Source organism: Trichechus manatus, unplaced genomic scaffold, assembly GCF_000243295.1.
Source record: "Trichechus manatus latirostris isolate Lorelei unplaced genomic scaffold, TriManLat1.0 scaffold00250, whole genome shotgun sequence".
NCBI classification, from domain to species: Eukaryota; Metazoa; Chordata; class Mammalia; order Sirenia; family Trichechidae; genus Trichechus; species Trichechus manatus.
Genome location: NW_004444186.1, coordinates 2064863 through 2085493, shown reverse-complemented (window position 1 = coordinate 2085493; position 20631 = coordinate 2064863). Strand labels below are relative to the sequence as shown.

General features: G+C 43.0%; 1 protein-coding gene across 1 annotated transcript in view; it reads left to right on the top strand.

Annotated features, from left to right (window-relative positions):
* Nucleotides 1-20631, top strand: part of RPRD2 (regulation of nuclear pre-mRNA domain containing 2) — a 107437-nt gene that overhangs the window by 85941 nt on the left and 865 nt on the right. Inside the window, 6 exon segments of the mRNA XM_023724614.1 lie at nucleotides 1652-1827; nucleotides 11792-12074; nucleotides 13315-13575; nucleotides 15110-15310; nucleotides 18489-20625; nucleotides 20627-20631. The exon segment at nucleotides 20627-20631 is cut by the window's right edge and continues 865 nt beyond it. Coding sequence (XP_023580382.1) covers nucleotides 1652-1827; nucleotides 11792-12074; nucleotides 13315-13575; nucleotides 15110-15310; nucleotides 18489-20625; nucleotides 20627-20631 — 3063 coding nt within the window.

Sequence of the window (20631 nt, the reverse complement as noted above, 5' to 3'; positions counted from 1 at the left end):
GTGGATTTTGTTTTGAAGTCTATTTTATCTGAGATTAGAATTGCCACTCCTGCTCTTTTTTGGTAGTTGTTAGCTTGATATTTTTTTTCCATCCTTTGATTTTTAATAAATTCACATCTTTGTTTCTAAGGTGTGTCTCTTGTAGACAGCATACTGATGGATCGTGTTTTCTTATCCATTCTGTCACTCTCCATCTCTTTAGGGGTGCTCTGAGTCCGTTTACATTCAGTGTAATTATTGATAGATGTGAGTTTGTTGTTGTCATTTTGTAGTGCTGTTTTTTGTGGTGCTGAAGTTTTCTTTGTTCTTCTTACTCTCTTATGCTGAGTTACTTTGGTTTGTGGATTTTTTTTTTCATTTCTTTTGTTTTTGTAGGTTTTATTTTGGCTGAGACTTTATGTTTTTCCTCTTTTTTTTAATGAGTGTGTTTGTTAACTTTCTTTGTGGTTACCATGAAAACTTCAGTTTTATAGATGAGGAGTCTGAGGCTTCCTAAGGGGTTCAGCAATCTGCCCAAGTTACACAGCTGATAAGAGACAAAGGCAAGTGTTGTACCCGTATCTAAAGCCACATTCCAGAGAAGTCACTGAGTCGGAATCGACTTGACAGCAGCGGGTTTTACACTTAGGAGAGTCAGTAACGGTTTACATATGTTAAGGTTGTTGAAAAAATAATCATAGTCTTCTGGTATCGGATTATCAGGATCTTCAGATCTGAAAGAGTGTTTAGTGTGATACACACAGAGGTCACCTTACTTTTCTGGATCTTAGTTTTCTCGTGTAAGAGCTGTGTCATTACCTTCCACAGCGCGTGTCATGGATTGAATCACGTCCCCAAAAATGTGTGTATCAGTTTGGCTGGGCCATGATTCCCATTATTGTGTAGTTGTCCTCCATTTTGTGATTGTAATTTTATGTTGAAGAAGATTAGGGTCGGATTATAACACCCTTACCCAGCTCACATCCCTGATCCAGTGTAAAGGGAATTTTCCTGGAGTGTGGCCTGCACCACCTTTTATCTCTCAAGAGATAAAAGGAAAGGGAAGCAAGCAGAGAGTTGGAAACCTCATACCACCAAGAAAGCAGTGCCAGGATCAGAGCGTGTCCTTTGGACCTGAGGTTCCTGCACTGAGATGCATGCTTCCCGACCAAGTAAAGATTGATGAGAAGGCCGACAGAGAGAGAAAGCCTTCCCGGGAGCTGACGCCCTGAATTTGGACTTGTAGCCTACTGGAGTGTGAGAGGATAACTTTCTCTTTGTTAAAGCCACTCACTCACGGTATTTCTGTTACAATTAGCACTAGGTGACTAGACAGGGCAGGAGTAATAAACACACTGAGCCTCGTTTATTCCTAAGTGGCATCAAATCTGTGAAGAAAGGAAGCAGTCACAGACTTTCTTAGTTGAACTTTCTTTTCTTCGCCTTAATTATAAGTGCCTTCATGATGCTCTCTCGCTTCACTCCAGCAGGTTCCCATGCGTCGTTTTAATCATCTGTTTTGTGATTTCAGGAAGCGCCTTGAAGGTACCAGCTGTAAAACCACGAGACTAAAAATGTTGCACACTGAGATAGAGAGGTTGTCTTCAAAAGATTAATGTTTTTACTTTTTCATTTGTTTATCTTGTCATGAAAACTTTCTCTGTTCTTTTAGATAAAACAGGTGGCAAGAAGTTCTCCAAAGAATTTGAAGAGGCGAGCTCCAAATTGGAGGAATTTGTGAATGGATTGGATAAGCAGGTGAAAAATGGGCCCTCGCTAACTGAAGCCCTGGAAAATGCTGGAATTTTCTATGAAGCACAGTACAAAGAAGTCAAAGTGGTGGCCAACGTAAGTAATGATTAAAGTCATCGTACATGGAGTGCCTGCTATACGTTTACATGTTATCTAACCCTGAAGGTAAGCATCTCCATTTCACAGACGAACAAGTTAGTTCTGAAGAAGGTTTAGTAACCTTGTTCACCGTAATGTAGGGAGCCAGCGGTGGAGTCTCAGTTAGGACTTGAATCTTTCTGACACTCAGCCCATGCATACCCGAAGCATTTTGCTTTACTGAAGCCTGATGTCTTAACGCTTGTCAAAGAGTTTGCCAGGTTACTGTTACAGGATATAAAATCGGGCAGAAGTATATGTACTGTTTTTAACCAGAAAACTAGATGTCACTGTTAGTAAATTCCGTGGTAAATCGATGGAAGTGATGACCTTCTTCTCACCTCCCCCACCCACCCCACCCACCCCAGGAGGAGGGAGTGATAATTGTCGGTTATCTAATGGCCTCTGAGAGAAACCGTTTTATAATTACTTAAATCTTTTTTTAAAATTATTTCTATATATGGTCATAAAACCACATGGTACTGTAGGACTAATAGTGGAAAGTCAGCTTTCCCTTTCTCGTCCCACTTCCTACAAGCAATCCTTTTTAACTCATTTATCTTTTTGTCCCCTGCATTTGCCTCCATATTTCTAAATAATATGCCCATTATTGTCCTTTCTTGATTTATCCTATTTTAGAAATATCTGTTAACTTCCTGGTATGGCAAATGAGGATTTATACTTACCTGCCCTCTCCCTTCTCCCAATATTGTTCTGTAACTGTTTAAAGTCTTCTGTTGATTACCTTTGTGTATTGAAGTACTGTTTGTACTGTTTTTCGACCATTAACTCTACACTCCTCACTTTGTAAAATAAGGATATTAACCTCCCTGTCCTTTTCCATTACTTTTCCTTTACCCCTTAAATTTCCCAGCTTCAGTCAGCTATACTTTTACATTGTCAGAGTTGATAATAATGACATTCTATTCTGTACCATAATTAAGTCATTTTACATCCTTGCTCTAAACATTGACAGTCAAGTTTGTGCTTCATATTTACAGACACCTGTGTAAATGTTGCTCACCACAAGATCTTGTCGTGACTCTGGTTATAACGCTGGTTTTTGTTTTTTTCCTAGTATTTCTAATTGTCCTTTTTTTCTTGGATTGTTTGTCTTCTCATAGCCTCAATTTTTTATTTCCAAACTCTCTGCATATCACTTCAGACACTCTGAATCCCCATTTTTCCCAGAGACCTCTTGTCTTACTTACTTAGTGCCGCTGTAAAAAAAATTTACCACAAGTGGGTAGCTTTAAAGAACAGAGATTTCTTTTCTCACAGATCTGGCTAAAAGTCCAAATCAGGGTGTTGGCCCCATTAGTCCTTCCTTGTCGGTAGCCCTGGGTTTTCCTGGGTTCCTTACAGATCCTCATACGGCGTCTGGCTTCCCCGGTGTGTGCGTATCTGTGTCTGATCTGCTCTTTTTATAACTCAGAAGTGAGTAGATTTAGAACCCATCCTAACCCATCTAATTAACAAAGAAAACCCTAGTACCAAACAGGATTATATCCACGGGTATAGGGTTTGGATTCCAACACATATTTTGGGGGCAGACAGTTTCATCCATATCACCTCCCTATTTGAACTGCGGGCCTCCTGCTCCACTGGTGGGTTGCTCTCTAGGTTTGTCATCCAGGGATTACGCTTTACTGCTATTCTGAGTTGGGTTCTCTGTTTTCTTAGTTTCCATGTCTTTTCTTATGTCTCCCCTGTTTTGCTGGAGCACACATCCTCAAGTAATTTCCCAAAAAGAGTTTGTGAGAGAGAAATTTCTCAAGTCTTTAAAAAAAAACCCATTACCATCGAGTTGATTTCAACACATAGTGACCCCGTAGGAGAGAGTAGAACTGCCCCGTAGGGTATCCAAGACTAATCTTTATGGAAGCAGACTGCCACATCTTTCTCCCAAGGAGTGACTAGTGGGTTTGAACCACTGACCTTTTGGTTAGCAGCCAAGTGCTTAACCACTGCGCCACCAGGGCTCCTTCTGAGTCCTTGTGTGCCTAAAAATGTCTTTATTCTCTTTTCACATTTGCTTTGATCGTTTGGCTGGTTGAAAATTATCCTCCCTCACAGCTTAGAAGGCATCACCGCACTGTCTTCAGCATTGTTGATATGAAGTCTTTGTAGGATCCTTCTTAGCTGACTGTGTTTTTCTGTCTGGAAGCCTTTAGGAAGGGGCTTTCTCCTTGTTGTCCTGAAGTTTTTACAGTGATGTATCCCGGTATGTACTGAGCCCCTCTGACTTGGCAGCACGTAACCGTAAACTCCACCCGCCCGGGTCCGGGTCACGCTGTAGTCTCCACCTGGCTTTGTAGCCGCCTGCCTGCTGCTGCTGTTGGGCCCCGTGAAGGTGTCACCCAGGGAGCTGCGTTCACTGTCCCAGCTCATGTGTTTTATTTGATGGCTGTGTATTGTCACGTGTGTGCGTGCACGCGCGTGTGTGTGCGTGTGTGCGCGCGCACCCTGCAGCTGTCTTCGGTAGTAGTCTGTTTACATTTATCACCTTCTCTCACGGTGCGTCAACGTCTCCATCTTTGCCCTTCCATCTGGGGTGATTTTCCTTCTGCTGAATAGTATCCTTTAGAATGTTTTTTAATATAGATCTGATGGTGGCAGACTCTTAAAAAATTTGTTTATTTTTTAAATGTCTTTTTTCCACTGGATATAGATTCTAGATTGGCAGTTATTTTCTTCCAGTACTTTAAATAGTTATTCTGTTGTGGTGTGCGTTTCTGTGAGAAGTAAGCCATCAGTCTTATTGTTGCCTCTTTGAATACAGTATCTTTTTTCTTTGGCAGCTATTAATATCTTCTCTTTGTCTTTCATTTTCAATAGTTATACAATGATGTTCATTCCATGTTGCAGTTTTCTTTGTACTCATCTGGCCTGGGATTTGCAAAACTTTTTGGAATCAGTGGCTTGATATTTTCCATAAATTTTGGAAATTTTTCAGCAGTTATCTCTTCAAATATTGTTCCTATTTCATTGTCTCCTCCTAAAACTCTACTTAATGTATATTAGATCTCATCACTCTGTTTCAGAATTTTTTTTATGTTGCTTTCTGTATTCACGATCCCTTTTCTTTCTGCTTCCTTCTAGATACATTCTATTAACCAGTCTTTTAGTTCATTGATTCTCTCTTTTGCTGACTCTTACCTGTTGGTAAACCCATCTATTAATTTTAGTTGGTTTATTTTCTGTTCTAGAATCGCCATTTGATTCTTTAGAAAGAATTCAGTGTTCTGTTAAATCTGTCCATCTATTTTCTTAATCTTTTCCTCTCTTTTTACAAATTTTTTTTGAAACAATGTCAGACTTAAAGAAATACTTTAAGTACAGCACGAAGACCTTTTTATTCCTGAAGCATTTGAAAATAAGTTGGACTTATATAGAGTCCTATTTATTCAGTGTTTTGATTGATTACTGCCGATATTTATTTTGATGCTCAGATTGTCCCAGATTTGGCCAGTGGGAGCTCCTTTGAAGCTAGTTTCTTTGTTCTTTTGACATGTCTTCATCTTTGTTTTGGGCACTTCTTTACTTTTGAAACAGGGTGTTCCATCCAGGCTCATCATATACGTTTCCCGCCCCAGCCCTGGAATCAGTCATTTCACCAGGGAGCCCTGGTTCCTTTTAGTGGAAAACAGTATTTAGAAACTAAAAATCTAAGTAATAAGTGTACTCATTGCTATTGGGACGTCACTGCAGCCAGACCCTATTGGTGTACAGAGTTGGAGAATATATATATGTGTGTAGATACTTAACCTATATACACACACATTTACATCTATATATTTTTTATATCTGTCTGTATTGAAAACCATAAGTTCACACTGGTATCTCTAATTCCAATCCAACACAAGTTTGTTCTACTTTTCTCCCTTTCCACATTGGTAATTGCTTTTTCTAATAATGTACAGCCTTGCTCTGCTTGTCTTCAGTGTATTTAATTACTTGGTCCGTCCCCTTGTATGTAACCAGTCTCCCAGCACCCTTACACCATCTCTGGCCTTCCTTATCCCACTGAGGCTGTAACATCTATACACGCCTCCTTCCAGTGCAGACGTTTTCCTCACCCCAGTATCTTGCTATAGGCCATAAGTCTCCCGTATCAACTGTTAGTAATTGGATTCTTTTTGCATGCCTGCTAATTTTTTTGTTGTTGTTGAGAATATACACAGCCAAACAGACACCAATTCAGCAGTGTCTATATGGATAATTTAGTGATGTTGGTTACGTTCTTTGAATTGTGCAACCATTCTCACCCTCTATTTCTGAGTTGTTCCCTGCTAATTTTTTATCAAATGCTGGACATTGTATGTGGAAGAATGTAGAGTCTCTGGATGATTTCTCTTCCTCCAGAGAGGGTTCCCCTGTCCTCTGCTAGGTAGATGGAGTGAGGGCCGATCATACTAACCAAATCCAGACCTGAACTAACTTGAGGAGCTGCAGTTTGGGCAAGCTTTTTTCTCCCTCTGGTTACTGCAGCTTCTAGGATGTAGATTCTCCCACTGACAGCCTGGGGTGATCACTAGGAACCTTCTCCGTGGAATTATCGGATCTCTAATCACTGTCTCTTTATACCGTGAGACTGCATTAAGCAGCCTCAGAATTCAGCAAGTATCTTAGAGAAAAAGTAGCCGGTTGTTGAGTCAGTTCTTTGTCCTTTTTCACCAGGATCCTGACCTTTCAAGTCTCTCATTGTTGCCTGTTCAGTCCAGCAAAACTGTTAAAACTCTCATTTTTTTCTGTGCTTTTAGTAGCGGCCCTCTGCCTTGTCGTTTTGCCTGTATTCTTATCTCCTTGCCCAGTTCCCGAAAGTCAGCAGAAACCTTGAGAGAACGGGGGCTGCAAAGTGTCGACGTAACACTCTGCGTGGTTTCCCTGCTGTAGGATTTTGCCGCTTAGGTCTGGTTGCCTCAGCTCTCTGATGCATCCAGACAGGTGTGTGTGTGTCTGTGTGTGTATAAATGTGTATGTGTATATCTCTGATTTTTCTAGTTATTCTTGGTGGAAGCATTGGGTCTACTACAAGCTTTGTTGTTGTTAGGTGCTGTTGATTCCGTTCCGACTCAGAGCAACCCCCTGTACAACAGAAAGAAGTACTGACCAGTCCTGCGCCATCCTCACAACCGTTGCTATGTTTAAGCCCATTGTTGCAGCCACTGTGTCAGTCCATCTCACTGAGGGTCTTCCTCTTTTTCACTGACCTTCTACTTTACCAAGTATGATGTCCTTGTCAAGGGACTGGTCCCTCCTGATAACGTGTCCAAAGTACGTAAGACGAAGTCTCACCATCCTTGCTTCTAAGGGGCATTCTGGTTATACTTCTTCCAAGACAGATTTGTTTGTTCTTCTGGCAGACCATGGTGTAGTCAATATTCTTCACCAGCACCACAGCTGAAAGGCACCAGTTCTTCTTTGGTCTTCCTTATTCATTGTCCAGCTTTCACATGCATATGAGGTGACTGAAAATATCATGGCTTGGATCAGGCTCACCTTAGTCCTCAAAGTGACATCTTTGGTTTTTAATACTTTTTAAGTTTTTTTGCAGTAGATTTTCCCAGTGAAATACGTCATTTGATTTCTGGACTGCTGCATCCATGGATGTTGATTATGGATCTAAGTAAAATGAAATCCATGACAATGTCAGTATTTTCTCCGTTTATCATGAGGTTGCTTATTGGTCCAGTTATGAGGATTTTTGTTTTCTTTATGTTGAGGTGTAATCCATGCTAAATTGAAGGCTGTAGTTTTTGATCTTCATCAGTAAGTGCTTCAAGTCCTCTTCACTTTCAGCAAGCAAGGTTGTGTCGTTTGCATATCGCAGGTTGTTAGTGAGTCTTCCTCCAATCCTGATGCCCCATTCTTCTTCATATAGTCCAGCTTCTCAGATCATTTGCTCAGCATACAGATGGAATACATAGCGTGAAAGGGTACAACCCTGAGGCACACCTTTCCTGATTTTAAACCACGTGATATCCCCTTGTTCTGTTCAAACGACTGCCTCTTGGTCTGTGTACAGGTTCCACATGAGCACAATTAAGTGTTCTGGAATTCCCATTCTTCACAGTGTTATCCATAATTTGTTATGACCCACACAGTTGAGTGCCTTTGCATAGTCAATAAAACACAGGTAAGTATCTTTCTGGTATTCTCTGCTTTCAGCCAAGATCCATCTAACATCAGCAATGATATCCCTCATTCCACATCTTCTTCTGAATCCAGTTTGAATTTCTGGCAGTTCTCTGTCGATGTTCTGCCGCAACCGCTTTTGAATTACCTTCAGCAAAATTTTACTTGCATATGACATCAATGATATTGTTCGATAATTTCCACATTCTGTTGGATCACCTTTCTTTGCAATAGGCGTAAATATGGATCTCTTGTTTGTTGGCCAGGTAGCTGTCTTCCAGATTTCTTGACATAGATGTGTGAGCTCTCCGCACTGCATCCGTTGTTGAAACATCTCAGTTGGTCTTCCGTCAGTTCCTGGAGCCTTGTTTTTTGCCAATGCCTTCAGTGTAGCTTGGACTTCTTCCTTCAGTACCATCAGTTCCTGATCATATGCTGCCTTCTCAAATGACTGAATGTCAACCAATTCTTTTTGGTACAGTGACTCTGTATTCCTTCCATCTTATTTTGATGCGTCCTGCATCGTTCAATATTTTGCTGATAGAATCTTTCAGTATTGCAACTCAGGTTTTGAATTTTTTCTTCAATTCTTTCAGCTTGTGAAATGCTGAGCATGTTCTTCCCTTTTGGTTTTCTAACTCCCAGACTTTGCACATTTCATTATAATACTTTGTCTTCTCGAGCTGCCCTTTGGAATCTTCTGTTCAGCTCTTTTACTTCGTCATTTCTTTTGTTCGCTTTAGCTACTTGACGTTCAAGAGCAGGTTTCAGAGTCTCTTCTGACATCCGTTCTGGGCTTTGTTTTTTTCCTTTCTCTTTAATGACCTTTTGCTCTCTTCACGTATGTTGTCCTTGATGTCATCCCACAGCTCGTCTGGCCTTTGGTCATTAGTGTTCCGTGTGTGAAATCTGTTCTTGAGATGGTCTCTAAATTCAGGCAGGATATACTCAAGGACTTGTTTTCCTTTTCTTCAGCTTCAACTTGAACTTACATATGAGCAATTGAGGGTCTGTTCCACCGTCAGCCCCTGGCCTTGTTCTGACTGATGATATTGAACTTCTCCATCATCTCTTTCCACAGATGTAGTCAATTTGATTCCTCTGTATTCCATCCAGCGAGGTCCACATGTGTAGTTGCCATTTATGTTGGTGAGAAGTATTTGCAGTGAAGAAGTCGTTGGTCTTGCAGAATTCTGTCATGGGATCTCCAGCGTTGTTTCTGTCACCAAGGCCATATTTTCCAACTACCAATCCTTGTTTCCAACTTTGGCATTCCAGTCATCATTAGTTATCAATACATCTTGGTTGCATGTTGAATCAATTTCAGACTGCAGAAGTTGGTAAAAATCTTCAATTTCATCATTTTTGGTCTTAGTGATTGGTGCTTAAATTTGAATAATGGTAGTATTAATTGGTTTTTCCTTGTAGGTGATCGGATATTATCCGATCACAGCATTGTACCTCAGGATAGATCTCGAAATGTTCTTTTTTGAAGATGAATGTGATGCCATTCTTTTTCAATTTGTCATTCCAGGCATAGTAGACCATATGATTGTCCAATTCAAAAATTCAGTCCATTTTAGCTCCCTGTGCCTAGGGTATTGATCTTTATGTGTTCCATTTCATTTTTGATGACTTCCAGTTTTCCTAGATTCATACTTTGTACAGTCCATGCTCTGATTATTAATGGATGCTTGCAGCTGTTTCTTCTAATTCTGAGTTGTGCCCCATCAGCAAATGAAGGTCCTGGAAGTTCTCCTCCATCCACGTCATTGAAGTCTAGTCTACTTTGAGGAGGCAGCTCTTCCCCAGCCCTATTTCGAGTCCCTTCCAACCTGAGGGGCTCGTTTTCCTGCACTGTATTAGACAGTGTTTTGCTGCTGTTCACAAGGTTTTCACTGGCCAGTGTTTTCAGAAGTAGTCCGCCAGGTCCTTCTTCCTAGTCTGTCTTAGTCTGGAAGCTTTACTGAAACCTGTCCGCCATGGGTGACCCTGCCGATATTTGAAATACTGGTGACATAGCTTCCAGCATCCCAGCAACAGGCAAGCCACCACATCACAACGAACTGACAGACACACGGGGGTACTACAAGCTACTCAGTCATATCCAGAAGCAAAAGCTAGCTTCTGTTCTTCTGTTTTCTGTTGCATTCCATTTTTTAAATAATACTTCTTGAACAACCAACCAAAATGATTACACACACACACACAGACACACACACACACACACACACAGACACACAGACACACACACAGACACACACACACACAGACACACACACACAGACACACACACACACACACCCTCTTTAGGGCATTGGCAGTTAAGATAATCAGGAGATAAGAATCAGTGGGATTTAAGCCAGATGTTCAAGGTTAACATCAGCAATGATTAAGTCACAGTGATAGATAGTATGTACCCTTGACACCATGTGAGTGCCCTTTGTGGTCTTCCTTCCAAAAACACATTATTCCAATCTCCTGATAAGGAAAACATGAGACAAATCTCAGCTGAAGGACATTCTACAAAATATCTGACCGTTATTATTCAGAACTGTTGAGGTCACCAAAACAAGGGAAGTCTGAGAGGCTGCCATAAGTAAGAGGGGCCTCCGGAAACAGGACCTGCTAAGTGTGGTGGTGTATCCCGAAGGGGATCCTGGGGTAGAGAACGGACGTTAGGTGAGAACTGAGGAAATCCACATAGAGTGTGGACTGTGCTCAGTTATATATATATAAATATATATATATATATATATATATAAATATTGGTTATTTAATTGTAACATATGTACTAGACTAATGTAAGGTGTTAATAGGGGAAATTGTGAGATATATTGGAACTCTCTGTACTATCTTCATAATAATTCTGTAAATCTAAAACTGTTCTAAAATAAAAAGTTCATTTAAAAAAAGGAAAATCAGTGGGACTTGACCTCCCAGGCTGTCCTGTGTTGTCTCCTCACATCGCTCTCTGTGGTAAATCTCTGGTTTTTTTCTTTTGTAGCACGTACTACTGTTTCGAATTGTCGTGTATTTGTAGATCGTATGTTTGTCTTCTTACTGCTGTGTCCCCAGACCTTGTCCCCAGCCTTACACATCTAGGCCTTTGGTAAATATTTGTTGGTTGGATGGAGACAAGAGAATGAGAGAGGCTAAATCACAGATAATCTCTAAATTTCTAATTCAGGCGAGTACATGGCTATTAATATTCACTTAAAACCAAACCAGTTACCACTGAGTTGATTCCAACTTCTGGCAATCCTGTAGGACAGAGTAGAAGTGCCCCATAGGGTTTGCAAGGCTATAATCTTTATGGAAGCAGACTGCCACATCTTTCTCCCACGGAGCAGCTGGTGGGTTCAAACCGCGGACCTTTCGGCTAGCAGCTGAGCACTTAACCGCTGCGCCACCAGGGCTCCTTACAAGAGGGCCTAGAACATAGTAAGTGCTTAATTAATGAATCTTTGTTAACCCCAACTCTAGACCACATTTTGAGGACTGCTGCTATAGAGGTTGTGTTAGATTTACACTTGGAGGGAAACGTACAGTGTTTAGATAACCTCTGAATTTCTCACTCAGGCTGAGTGCGTGGTCAGTAACATTCACTTGGGGGATACAAACAGTAGAGATTGGAAACTACTCCGCGTGACAGAAGTGGTGTTTCCTTGTTTTCTACCAGTGACGTAGTTAATAATAATGAGGAGTCGAATCTGATCTGAGTCAAAATGGAAGCTTCTTATTTCTCTCCCGAGAGGAGTAAACTCTTCTTTTTCTTTTTTAGGCGTATAAAACCTTTGCTAATCGAGTGAATAATTTAAAGAAGAAGCTGGATCAATTGAAGTCAACCCTTCCTGATCCCGAAGAATCACCAGTGCCTTCCCCAAGCGTGGACGCTCCCTCCCCAACTGGTTCTGAGTCCCCTTTTCAGGGGATGGGCGGTGAGGACTCTCCGTCACCAACTGTGGAGAGCGAAAAATCCGCCACCCCTGAGCCCGCCACAGATAACCGTGATGTGGAAGACATGGAACTCTCCGATGTGGAAGATGATGGCTCCAAAATCATTGGTATGCCCTCATAGGATTAGTACACAACTTATTCCTTATCTGGTTTTCTTTCCTGCTAATGGGTCAGCCACAGGCAGGCATTAAAAAATAGTTCAACCGTTATAAGGGTTGGAACACCAAGGTAGCATTGTTGTCTCTAGAGCAGTAGGTCATGATTTGGTATGCCACAGGGGTTGAGAATCATTGCTCAAGATCCGTGCCATCCAACATAGTGGCTGCTAGCCACATGTGGACAGTTGAGCATTTGGAAGTGGCTTACCCAACTTGAGATGTGCTGTAAGTATAAAATACACGCTGGATTCCAAAGACTTAGTACCCCAAAAAAGGAATGTAAAATAGCTCATTAATAATTTTCATGTTGATTACGTGTTGAAATTAAAATATTTGGGATATATTGAAATAAATTCTTCACATCAGTTTCACCAGTTTCTTTTTGTTTATATGACAACTAAAAACATGCCCCTTCCCTAAATGTCTTGAGTTCTGTTTCTGTTGGACACAGCTGCTCTAGAGGGAAGGGCACTTAGAAGGGAGCTGCTTATTCGCTCTTCACGTGACCGTTAGAGCCACAGTTTGTTAACCACACTTTGTAAGCTAGCCTGCGTGGTGAATTGTTTCTGGGACAACTCCAGCTTTTATCATTATTCTTACTAGGCAGTTTGATTCTGTTGAATTTAAGGCACTATCCGTATAGCCTTTAACGTATTAAAGGGAGTATATATTGCAAAGGCACCGAGAGTTGAAACACTGCAGTTTCAGACGGATGCTCCGTGTATACTGCACTCCCAGCAGGGCAGTTTGGGGAGCCAAAGGGAGCTGTGATACAGTGTGTGCAGGTTTCTGTCTCTTAGAAAGCTCTCGGGTTAATGTGAAGGAAAAGACAGAACAATTTATGACCTAAGTATCATTACCCAGGACAACACAGATGTGTACCAAGCAGTAACGTGCTTCCAGAAGTGTACACATGTAATACACAAATAGTAGGGAAATGCAAAGGGATCATTAAAAAGTAATACAAAAGGTGAATTTGGGAAAGATTTCTTTTAAGCACATAGTGAAGGTGGGAAGGATCGTAAATTATGAAAAATACGATTTTTAAAAAATTCCTGAAGTTACCATTTACTCTAGAGTGTGGTACTTTTTATCCCTAAATTAGGAGATATTAGGACATGTTTCATATTGGAAGCAAAGCCAGGACAGTAGTAAGATGCAATATTGTCTTTTTTCTTTGTTGAAACAGTGGAGGACAGGAAGGAAAAACCTGTGGAGAAGCCGGCCGTGTCCACTGCTGCACCTACGAAGCCAACAGAGAGTGTCTCCAAGGGCCCTTCAAGTACCGCAGCGCCTGTGACCGTGGCGGTGACCCCGCCTCTGCCGAAGCCTGTGAGCACGTCTCTTCTGTCCTCTTCCCCAGCGCTGGCTTTGCCAAACCTGGCGAACGTGGATTTGGCCAAGATCAGCTCCATCCTCAGCAGCCTGACGTCGGTCATGAAAACCACAGGTACGTACGTGAGCCCAGTGAAGAGGGTACAAAGCGGTTTCCACCTTTTGAATGGAACCATCAATCTGGGTTTTATGGTTGATTTTTTTAAAAAATTAAACGTATTTTTTTTAATTGAAAAATATGTTAAAACATATAAAATGAAATCATGGGTTATTTTATACAAATTAGAAAATACAGGTAAGCAAAAAAGCTTAAAATAAACATCCATAATTCTGCTACTCCAAAGAAAAGCACTTCGGGTTAGCTTTGCAGGCGTAGGAATGTTGTAGAGGAGTAAATATTCGTAATAATTTTTCTTTCAAAAATTGAAACATTTTGCATATACTGTTTTGAAACCAGCTACTTAAAATTCAGCTACATTTATTACCCTTTTTCTAAGTTATCAAATACTTCATCTGTATCATTTTTAACAGCTATGTAGTATTCCATATTTTGTTTATCTCATCCTTTATTATTAGACATTCAGTATATTTCCAGTGTTTCACTGTGATAAAGAATATGGTAATGAACAACCTTGAAGCTGAAAGTTTATTCACAGCCCTTCCTGAAAGGATGGATAAGTATCTGTGGCTTTTATTTTTATAGAAAATTTTAATGGAGAAATATTTTATGGGAGATACACAAAAGTAGAGAACACTCATATGCCCAACACCAGCTTCAGCAGTAGAAATATGACTGATCTTACTTCATCTGTGCCCCTGCCTACTCCAGATTCTTTTAAAGAAAATGGTAAACATGCTTTCATCATGAATACATATTTATGTAGGGTTTTCATCTTTACGTCTGAGAGTACTAGATTGAGCTCCCACAATGCACTGTTTTATGCACCAAATACGTGCAGCTTGCCGTTGTCCCTCGCTCTCTCGAACAGTTTTAATCTTTGTCAAATTAAACTTTCAAAAGTCATTTGTTTTAATTTGCATTTCTTTGATTAAAGATGTGGTTTAAAATTTTTTCATTTATTTTTCTTTTTGAAATACCTGTTCATATTTTTAAAAATTCAAATGTTTGTTTTTCTCTTATCTTTATGTACCTTTTTTCCTATGTTAGAAATCAACCCGGTGTTTTAAAATGTAAAACTATAACAGAGATTGTTTATATAATCTCATTTCAAAGGCCAGTAACTGGCCAGTCACATGGAATTGTGTGGTGGCTGAGTTACACAGTGACAGTGGCTCTGATCATTATAATCAGCCAGCAGTGTTGATTGAGCTCCTCCAGAACTCTTGAGTGTAGCTGCCATGTGGGAGAGAAAAAAGAAATTGGATTTCTGGTCTCTATTGGGACTCCCCAAACTAATGAACATATATGAAAATAACGTAATAATACTTGTTAATGCTAAGGTTGTTCCAAGTAGAAGGGAGCAAATTTTAATCTTATCTTCAGATGTTTTCCTTTGTCGAAGCCATGACCTGTGGGTCAGTCCCGGAAAAGTTCCTTTTGAGCTTGTCAGACTGGTTTGAGTGAGTGGGAAGTCTCATGAATTAGTCATTCTGGATTGCATTGCCTTAGTTCCTCTTTGTGCCACCAGGGGTCAGTCCTGCATCAAGACCGTCTCCAGGAGCTCCTACGAGTCCCAGCAGTCTCCCCAGTGGCCTGAAAACATCTGCTCCTGCCACAACCGCATCTCACAACCCTCTGGCAAATATCCTCTCCAAGGTGGAGATCACCCCAGAGAGCATTCTGTCTGCTCTTTCCAAAACCCAGACACAGTCAGCCCCTGCACTGCAAGGTAAACGCACATGTGCCGGAGGGACTCGAGTGGTGAATGTTTGTCTCGGGCTGAAGCCTGGATTCCATTTCTGAGGAGTCCAAAGCCATGAAGCGTGTAATGCAGTTAACCCCTTATTGTCTTCCTGTTTATCGTCTCTAAGCTGGCATTCATAGGGTTACAAAACGTCACAGCTGAAAGAGACTTTAATGTCACCTAGTCTGAGCCCCTCCTTTTGAGGTGAGCACATTAGGGCTCACTGAGGTGATGTGACCGCTTACAGTCACACATCTAGCTATTCGGTGATGAGCCAACACTCAAAGCCAGATTTCTGGCCCGGAGCCCAGTATTCTCTCACCTGGACCGTGACACCCCTGAGGGCTGCATTCACCCCAGCTCTTAGTACAGGTTAGTCTGTGTTGAGGTTTACCTGTTTGAATGTTAACTGAAGCTAAAGACAGGAAGAAGGGCCAGTCTCTACTATCACAAATCTTTTGAGACATGAATGTATCTTTTTTTGTGCCCTAATGCTATATACAGCACATCCTTGTTGGTTTTGCCCACATAGAACCTCTGCCTTGGTGGAACCTCTCTTTTCAGCTTTGCTGATTATCTGCTTCATGACTGAAACTGTCTCCTTCTAAATGTTTCAGAAAGCTTATCTGCTCTCTCTTTTCCTACCTTCCAGATAACAGCACAGCCCTTTTTAAACACGTCAATATAACTGTGTAATAAACTACAGGTACCCAGAACAGTATCTTCAGTATAATGACAGACTCCGGGGTGGTTTTGCCTCCAGGGGACACTTGGCAATGTCTGGAGACATTTTCGGTTGTCACAACTGGGAGGAGGGTAGGATGGTGCTACATCTAGTAGGCAGAGGCCAGGGGTGCTGCTGAACATCGGCCAACGCACAGGGCAGCCCCTGACAACAGAGAATTATCCAGCCCAAAACGTCAGTAGTGCTGAGGTTGGGAAACCACGGTCTGTAAGAACAGGGGCCAGGTACAGGTGTCTGTTATTTTTACGTTCCCTAAACTATTCTGTATGTAGACCAGCCAAGCACTATTACAGTGAATTTTATCTTAAGATCTAGATGACTGTTGTTACCTAGAGTTAAATACTGTTAAATTGTCATCCACAGCCAACAGTAAAGAATTCTGGTAATAATACCACAGCATACCTTATACTGCTCATTTCAGGAGTAATTAGTTTGAGAGATTGGTGGTCTCTCCCTTGTCCCTCTTCTGTCACCACCCTGCAGTTAGGGTGACAATCTGGGGCTCACTTGTGTTTTAGCTTCTCATACCCATGTGCTACCTGCATCTTAAAGAAGCAGCTTTTCAGCAGGTGGCCACAGCAGCGTCGTGTGCTCTGCCTCATGGGGCAAAATTCTGGACGGAGGCAGGTGTGTGCTGACGGAACGAGATGGGGAGACCTCAGCAAACAGTCTCTGTGGAGTAGCAGGGGTAGTGGGTCGTTTGTCACTGGTCATTTCTTGATGGAAAGTAGTGTTCTCCTTGACTTTTAAACGAACTGTGCCCAGCAAGGTAAATAAGATGCATTTTCTCAAGGGTCATACAGGAAATCTCTTAGAACTCTGCTCTGATCTTGTTCATCCACAGCCCCTATCGGCAGATTTTCAACACAAAAGGAAGACTTCGGTGGGCAAGGGAACATAGACTATAGCTTGTTAAGATTGAAGAAAAATAATATTTAGTGATGAGAGGCAATGTTATCAGTTGCCCAAAATCTGAGTAGTTAATAAGGTAGTCTTCTGACGAGCTTACTCCACAGTATCTGAAAGGTATGCTGAAATATCTTTTAAAAATCAAGCGGTGATACTGTGTATCACATTCTTGTGCTTGAGGACCTCTGGTTTTGGTGAGAACAGTGACTGCTGAGAATCGAAACTAGTGGGGCTGGGATGGGAAGAGTGATACAGCCAGGGGGCTTTTTGGAAATGAAACACGGATTTTTTTAGGTGGATAATGTCCTCATAAAAACCACCCAACAGTATTTAGATGTAGGTAACAATTAAAAATGTTACAAGGATGGAGTGGCCTTGAAATTCCTCAGACCTTAAATCGCTTAGCCAATTTATGAATTAAAAGTGAAATTTTGAAGAAACAAAAATGAATTGAAGTATCAGGAAGTGTTATTTTCTTTTACATATCATTACTAAGGAATAGTTTCAGTGCATTTAGTGACTAAAAGCTGTAAATGTGGGTGAAATATGCGTAAAAATGTTATTTATGACCAGAAATTGGGTAAGTATTCTAAAATAAAATTTATGTAAGACCTTCTGCCATCTCTTTGTCAGATATTTTTCTGGAACATTTTCTGCAAGACCAGTTTACTTTGGTGGACTTCAGCCTTCACCCCAGACTTCTTCTCAGTGCCTCTGAGAAGGTTTTGTCTGTCAGTGAGTAGGGCTGGATCTCATCGGTGTCAGCCCGGGCATGTCAGTAATCCTTGAGTTTTCCAAGCCGTGAGGTGGGGACTGTGTGTCTCCAGTGAAAGGACTCACGTCTGTTGGTCTGGCTCTGTAAACCTGTGTGGTGCACATTTCTGTATTTATTACAGCTGTGTTGTAAAACCAAAAATGGTAGTTAGAAGCAGTGTTTCCCAAAGATAACACCAGTCTAGCAAGAAGTGCTTCTTGAAAACAATACTGCCTGTTCAAATAAATTTCTGACATTTACATACACTCTCTGGAGAATAACATTAACCTATTAGAGATAATTCTGGAGGTAGAAAAGAGGGAAGAGCAGAATATCTGTTTTCATTTGGGGAAACAATTCTACAGATCAGACATGAGAAATATCGGCTTAAAGTGTTGTTTTAAGACTAATTTTTGCCTCCTTTCTTTTTCTGCTTTGCCTTGCTTAAACTGTGAGTGATTCTGACACTAAAATCTCCCCCTTCCTATTGCCTTTGGTTGTGCCGAGTTGGCCTGGTTTCTCGACTGTACTGGGGAACAGTTCAGTGACTTTCTCTCTTTATATTGATAAATGGATCCCCTGTTTTCTATGACATTTAGCCCTTGCTTGTTTGGTCTGGATTCCCTTTGGCCTCAGATTTTAATGTTTATCTTGTTCCCACCAGAATGAATGAGAATATCCGAATTAGCCTCCATTGTTTGGATGGTATGGTAGGGAGTTGTTCTTCTTAACCCCTCTAATCTTTGTTTCTACAGGCCTGTCATCCTTACTTCAGAGCGTTACTGGGAACCCAGTTCCAGCCAGTGAAGCTGCATCCCAGAGCACTTCAGCATCCCCTGCCAACACCACAGTCTCCAGCGTAAAGGGAAGAAGTTTGCCCTCCAATCCCCAAACGTTTATTTCCAAAAGCTTCAGCTATTCTCCTAATTCGTCAGCTTCTGAAGTCTCTTCAACTTCAGCCAGCAAGCCCTCCATTGGGCAAAGCCCAGGGCTCCCAAGCACTACTTTCAAGCTACCGTCCAACTCTCTGGGGTTCCCAGGTCCCCACAACAGTACTAGCCCTGTGGTCCCACCTGCTGAGGTTGCCATGTGCCAATCTTCCGAGATCTCCAAGCCAAAGCTGGAGTCAGAGTCCACCTCCCCCAGCTTGGAAATGAAAATCCACAACTTCTTAAAAGGTAATCCTGGCTTCAGTGGCTTAAACTTAAACATCCCAATCCTGAGCAGTTTAGGGTCCAGTGCCCCAGCAGAGAACCATCCCTCAGACTTCCAGCGTGGCCCACCTAGCACCTCAATGGACAACACTGATGGAACGCCCGTGCGGGATGAACGGGGTGGGACACCCACCCAGGATGAGGTGATGGACAAGCCCACATCCAGCAGCGTAGATACGGCGTCCTTGCTTTCTAAGATCATTAGCCCTGGTTCTTCAACCCCCAGCAGTACAAGATCACCACCCCCTGGGAGAGATGACAGCTACCCCCGGGAGCTTTCCAATTCTGTACCTACGTATCGACCCTTTGGCCTGGGCAGTGAATCGCCCTATAAGCAGCCTTCTGAAGGGATGGAGAGACCACCTTCCCTGATGGACTCTTCACAGGAAAAGTTCTATCCAGATACTTCTTTCCAAGAAGATGAGGATTACCGAGATTTTGAGTATTCGGGGCCTCCACCCTCTGCCATGATGAACCTAGAGAAGAAACCAGCCAAGTCCATCCTAAAATCAAGCAAGCTTCCTGACACCACCGAGTACCAGTCGATTCTTTCCAATTACAGCCACCCGGCCCAAGAATTTGGGGTGAAGTCTGCCTTCCCCCCATCTGTCCGGGCCCTCCTGGACTCTAGTGAGAACCCTGACCGCCTCTCGCCTTCCCCAGGGCTGTTTGGTGCCTTCAGCGTAAGAGGGAATGAACCTGGCGCTCACCGCTCACCATCGCCCAGTAAGAATGGTTCCTTTTTCGCCCCCGACTCCAACCACAGTAGCTTGTCTCAGTCCACCAGTGGGCATCTCAGTTTGCCACAGAAGCAGTACCCAGACTCTCCTCACCCAGTCCCACAGCGTTCCCTTTTCTCTCCGCAGAATACCCTGGCCGCTCCCACGGGCCACCCACCCACGTCAGGCGTGGAGAAAGTCCTGGCCTCCACCATTTCCGCCACGTCGACCATTGAGTTTAAGAATATGCTTAAAAACGCCTCTCGTAAGCCCTCGGACGATAAGCATTTTGGCCAGGCCCCCAGCAAGGGCAGCGCGGGTGACCTGGCCCAGCCCAGCCTGGCCTCCCCCGAGGGGCAGCCGGAAGAAGAGCACTACCGCATAGAAACGCGCGTCTCCTCCTGCCTGGACTTGCCCGACAGCGCCGAGGAGAAGGGGGCCCCTATAGAAACCTTGGGTTACCATAATGCTTCCACTAGGCGGATGTCAGGGGAGCCGATCCAGACCGTAGAGTCGATCCGAGTGCCCGGGAAGGGAAGTAGAGGACACGGGCGCGAGGCTTCCAGGGTGGGGTGGTTCGAGCTGAGCGCCCCCGGCGGCTCCTTTGACAATGGCCCCCCGGCCGGCTCCGAGCTGGCCGCCCTCGGGGGTGGGGGCGGCGGAGGCCTCGGTGGCTTTAAAACGGCGGCGTACAAGGAGCGGGCGCCCCCGTTTCAGGAGAGTGTCGGCAGCTTTCGCCCCAGCAGTTTCAACTCGACCTTTGAGCACCATCTCCCCCCGGCCCCCCTGGAGCACGGGACGCCCTTCCAGAGGGAGCCGGTGGGGCCGGCCTCCGCCCCTCCCGCCCCTCCCAAGGACCACGGGGGTCTCTTCTCTCGGGAGGCGCCCCCTCACCTGCCCTCCCTGGACCTCTCCAACCCCTTCGCCAAGGAGGCGGCCCTGGCGCACGCCGCCCCGCCGGCCCC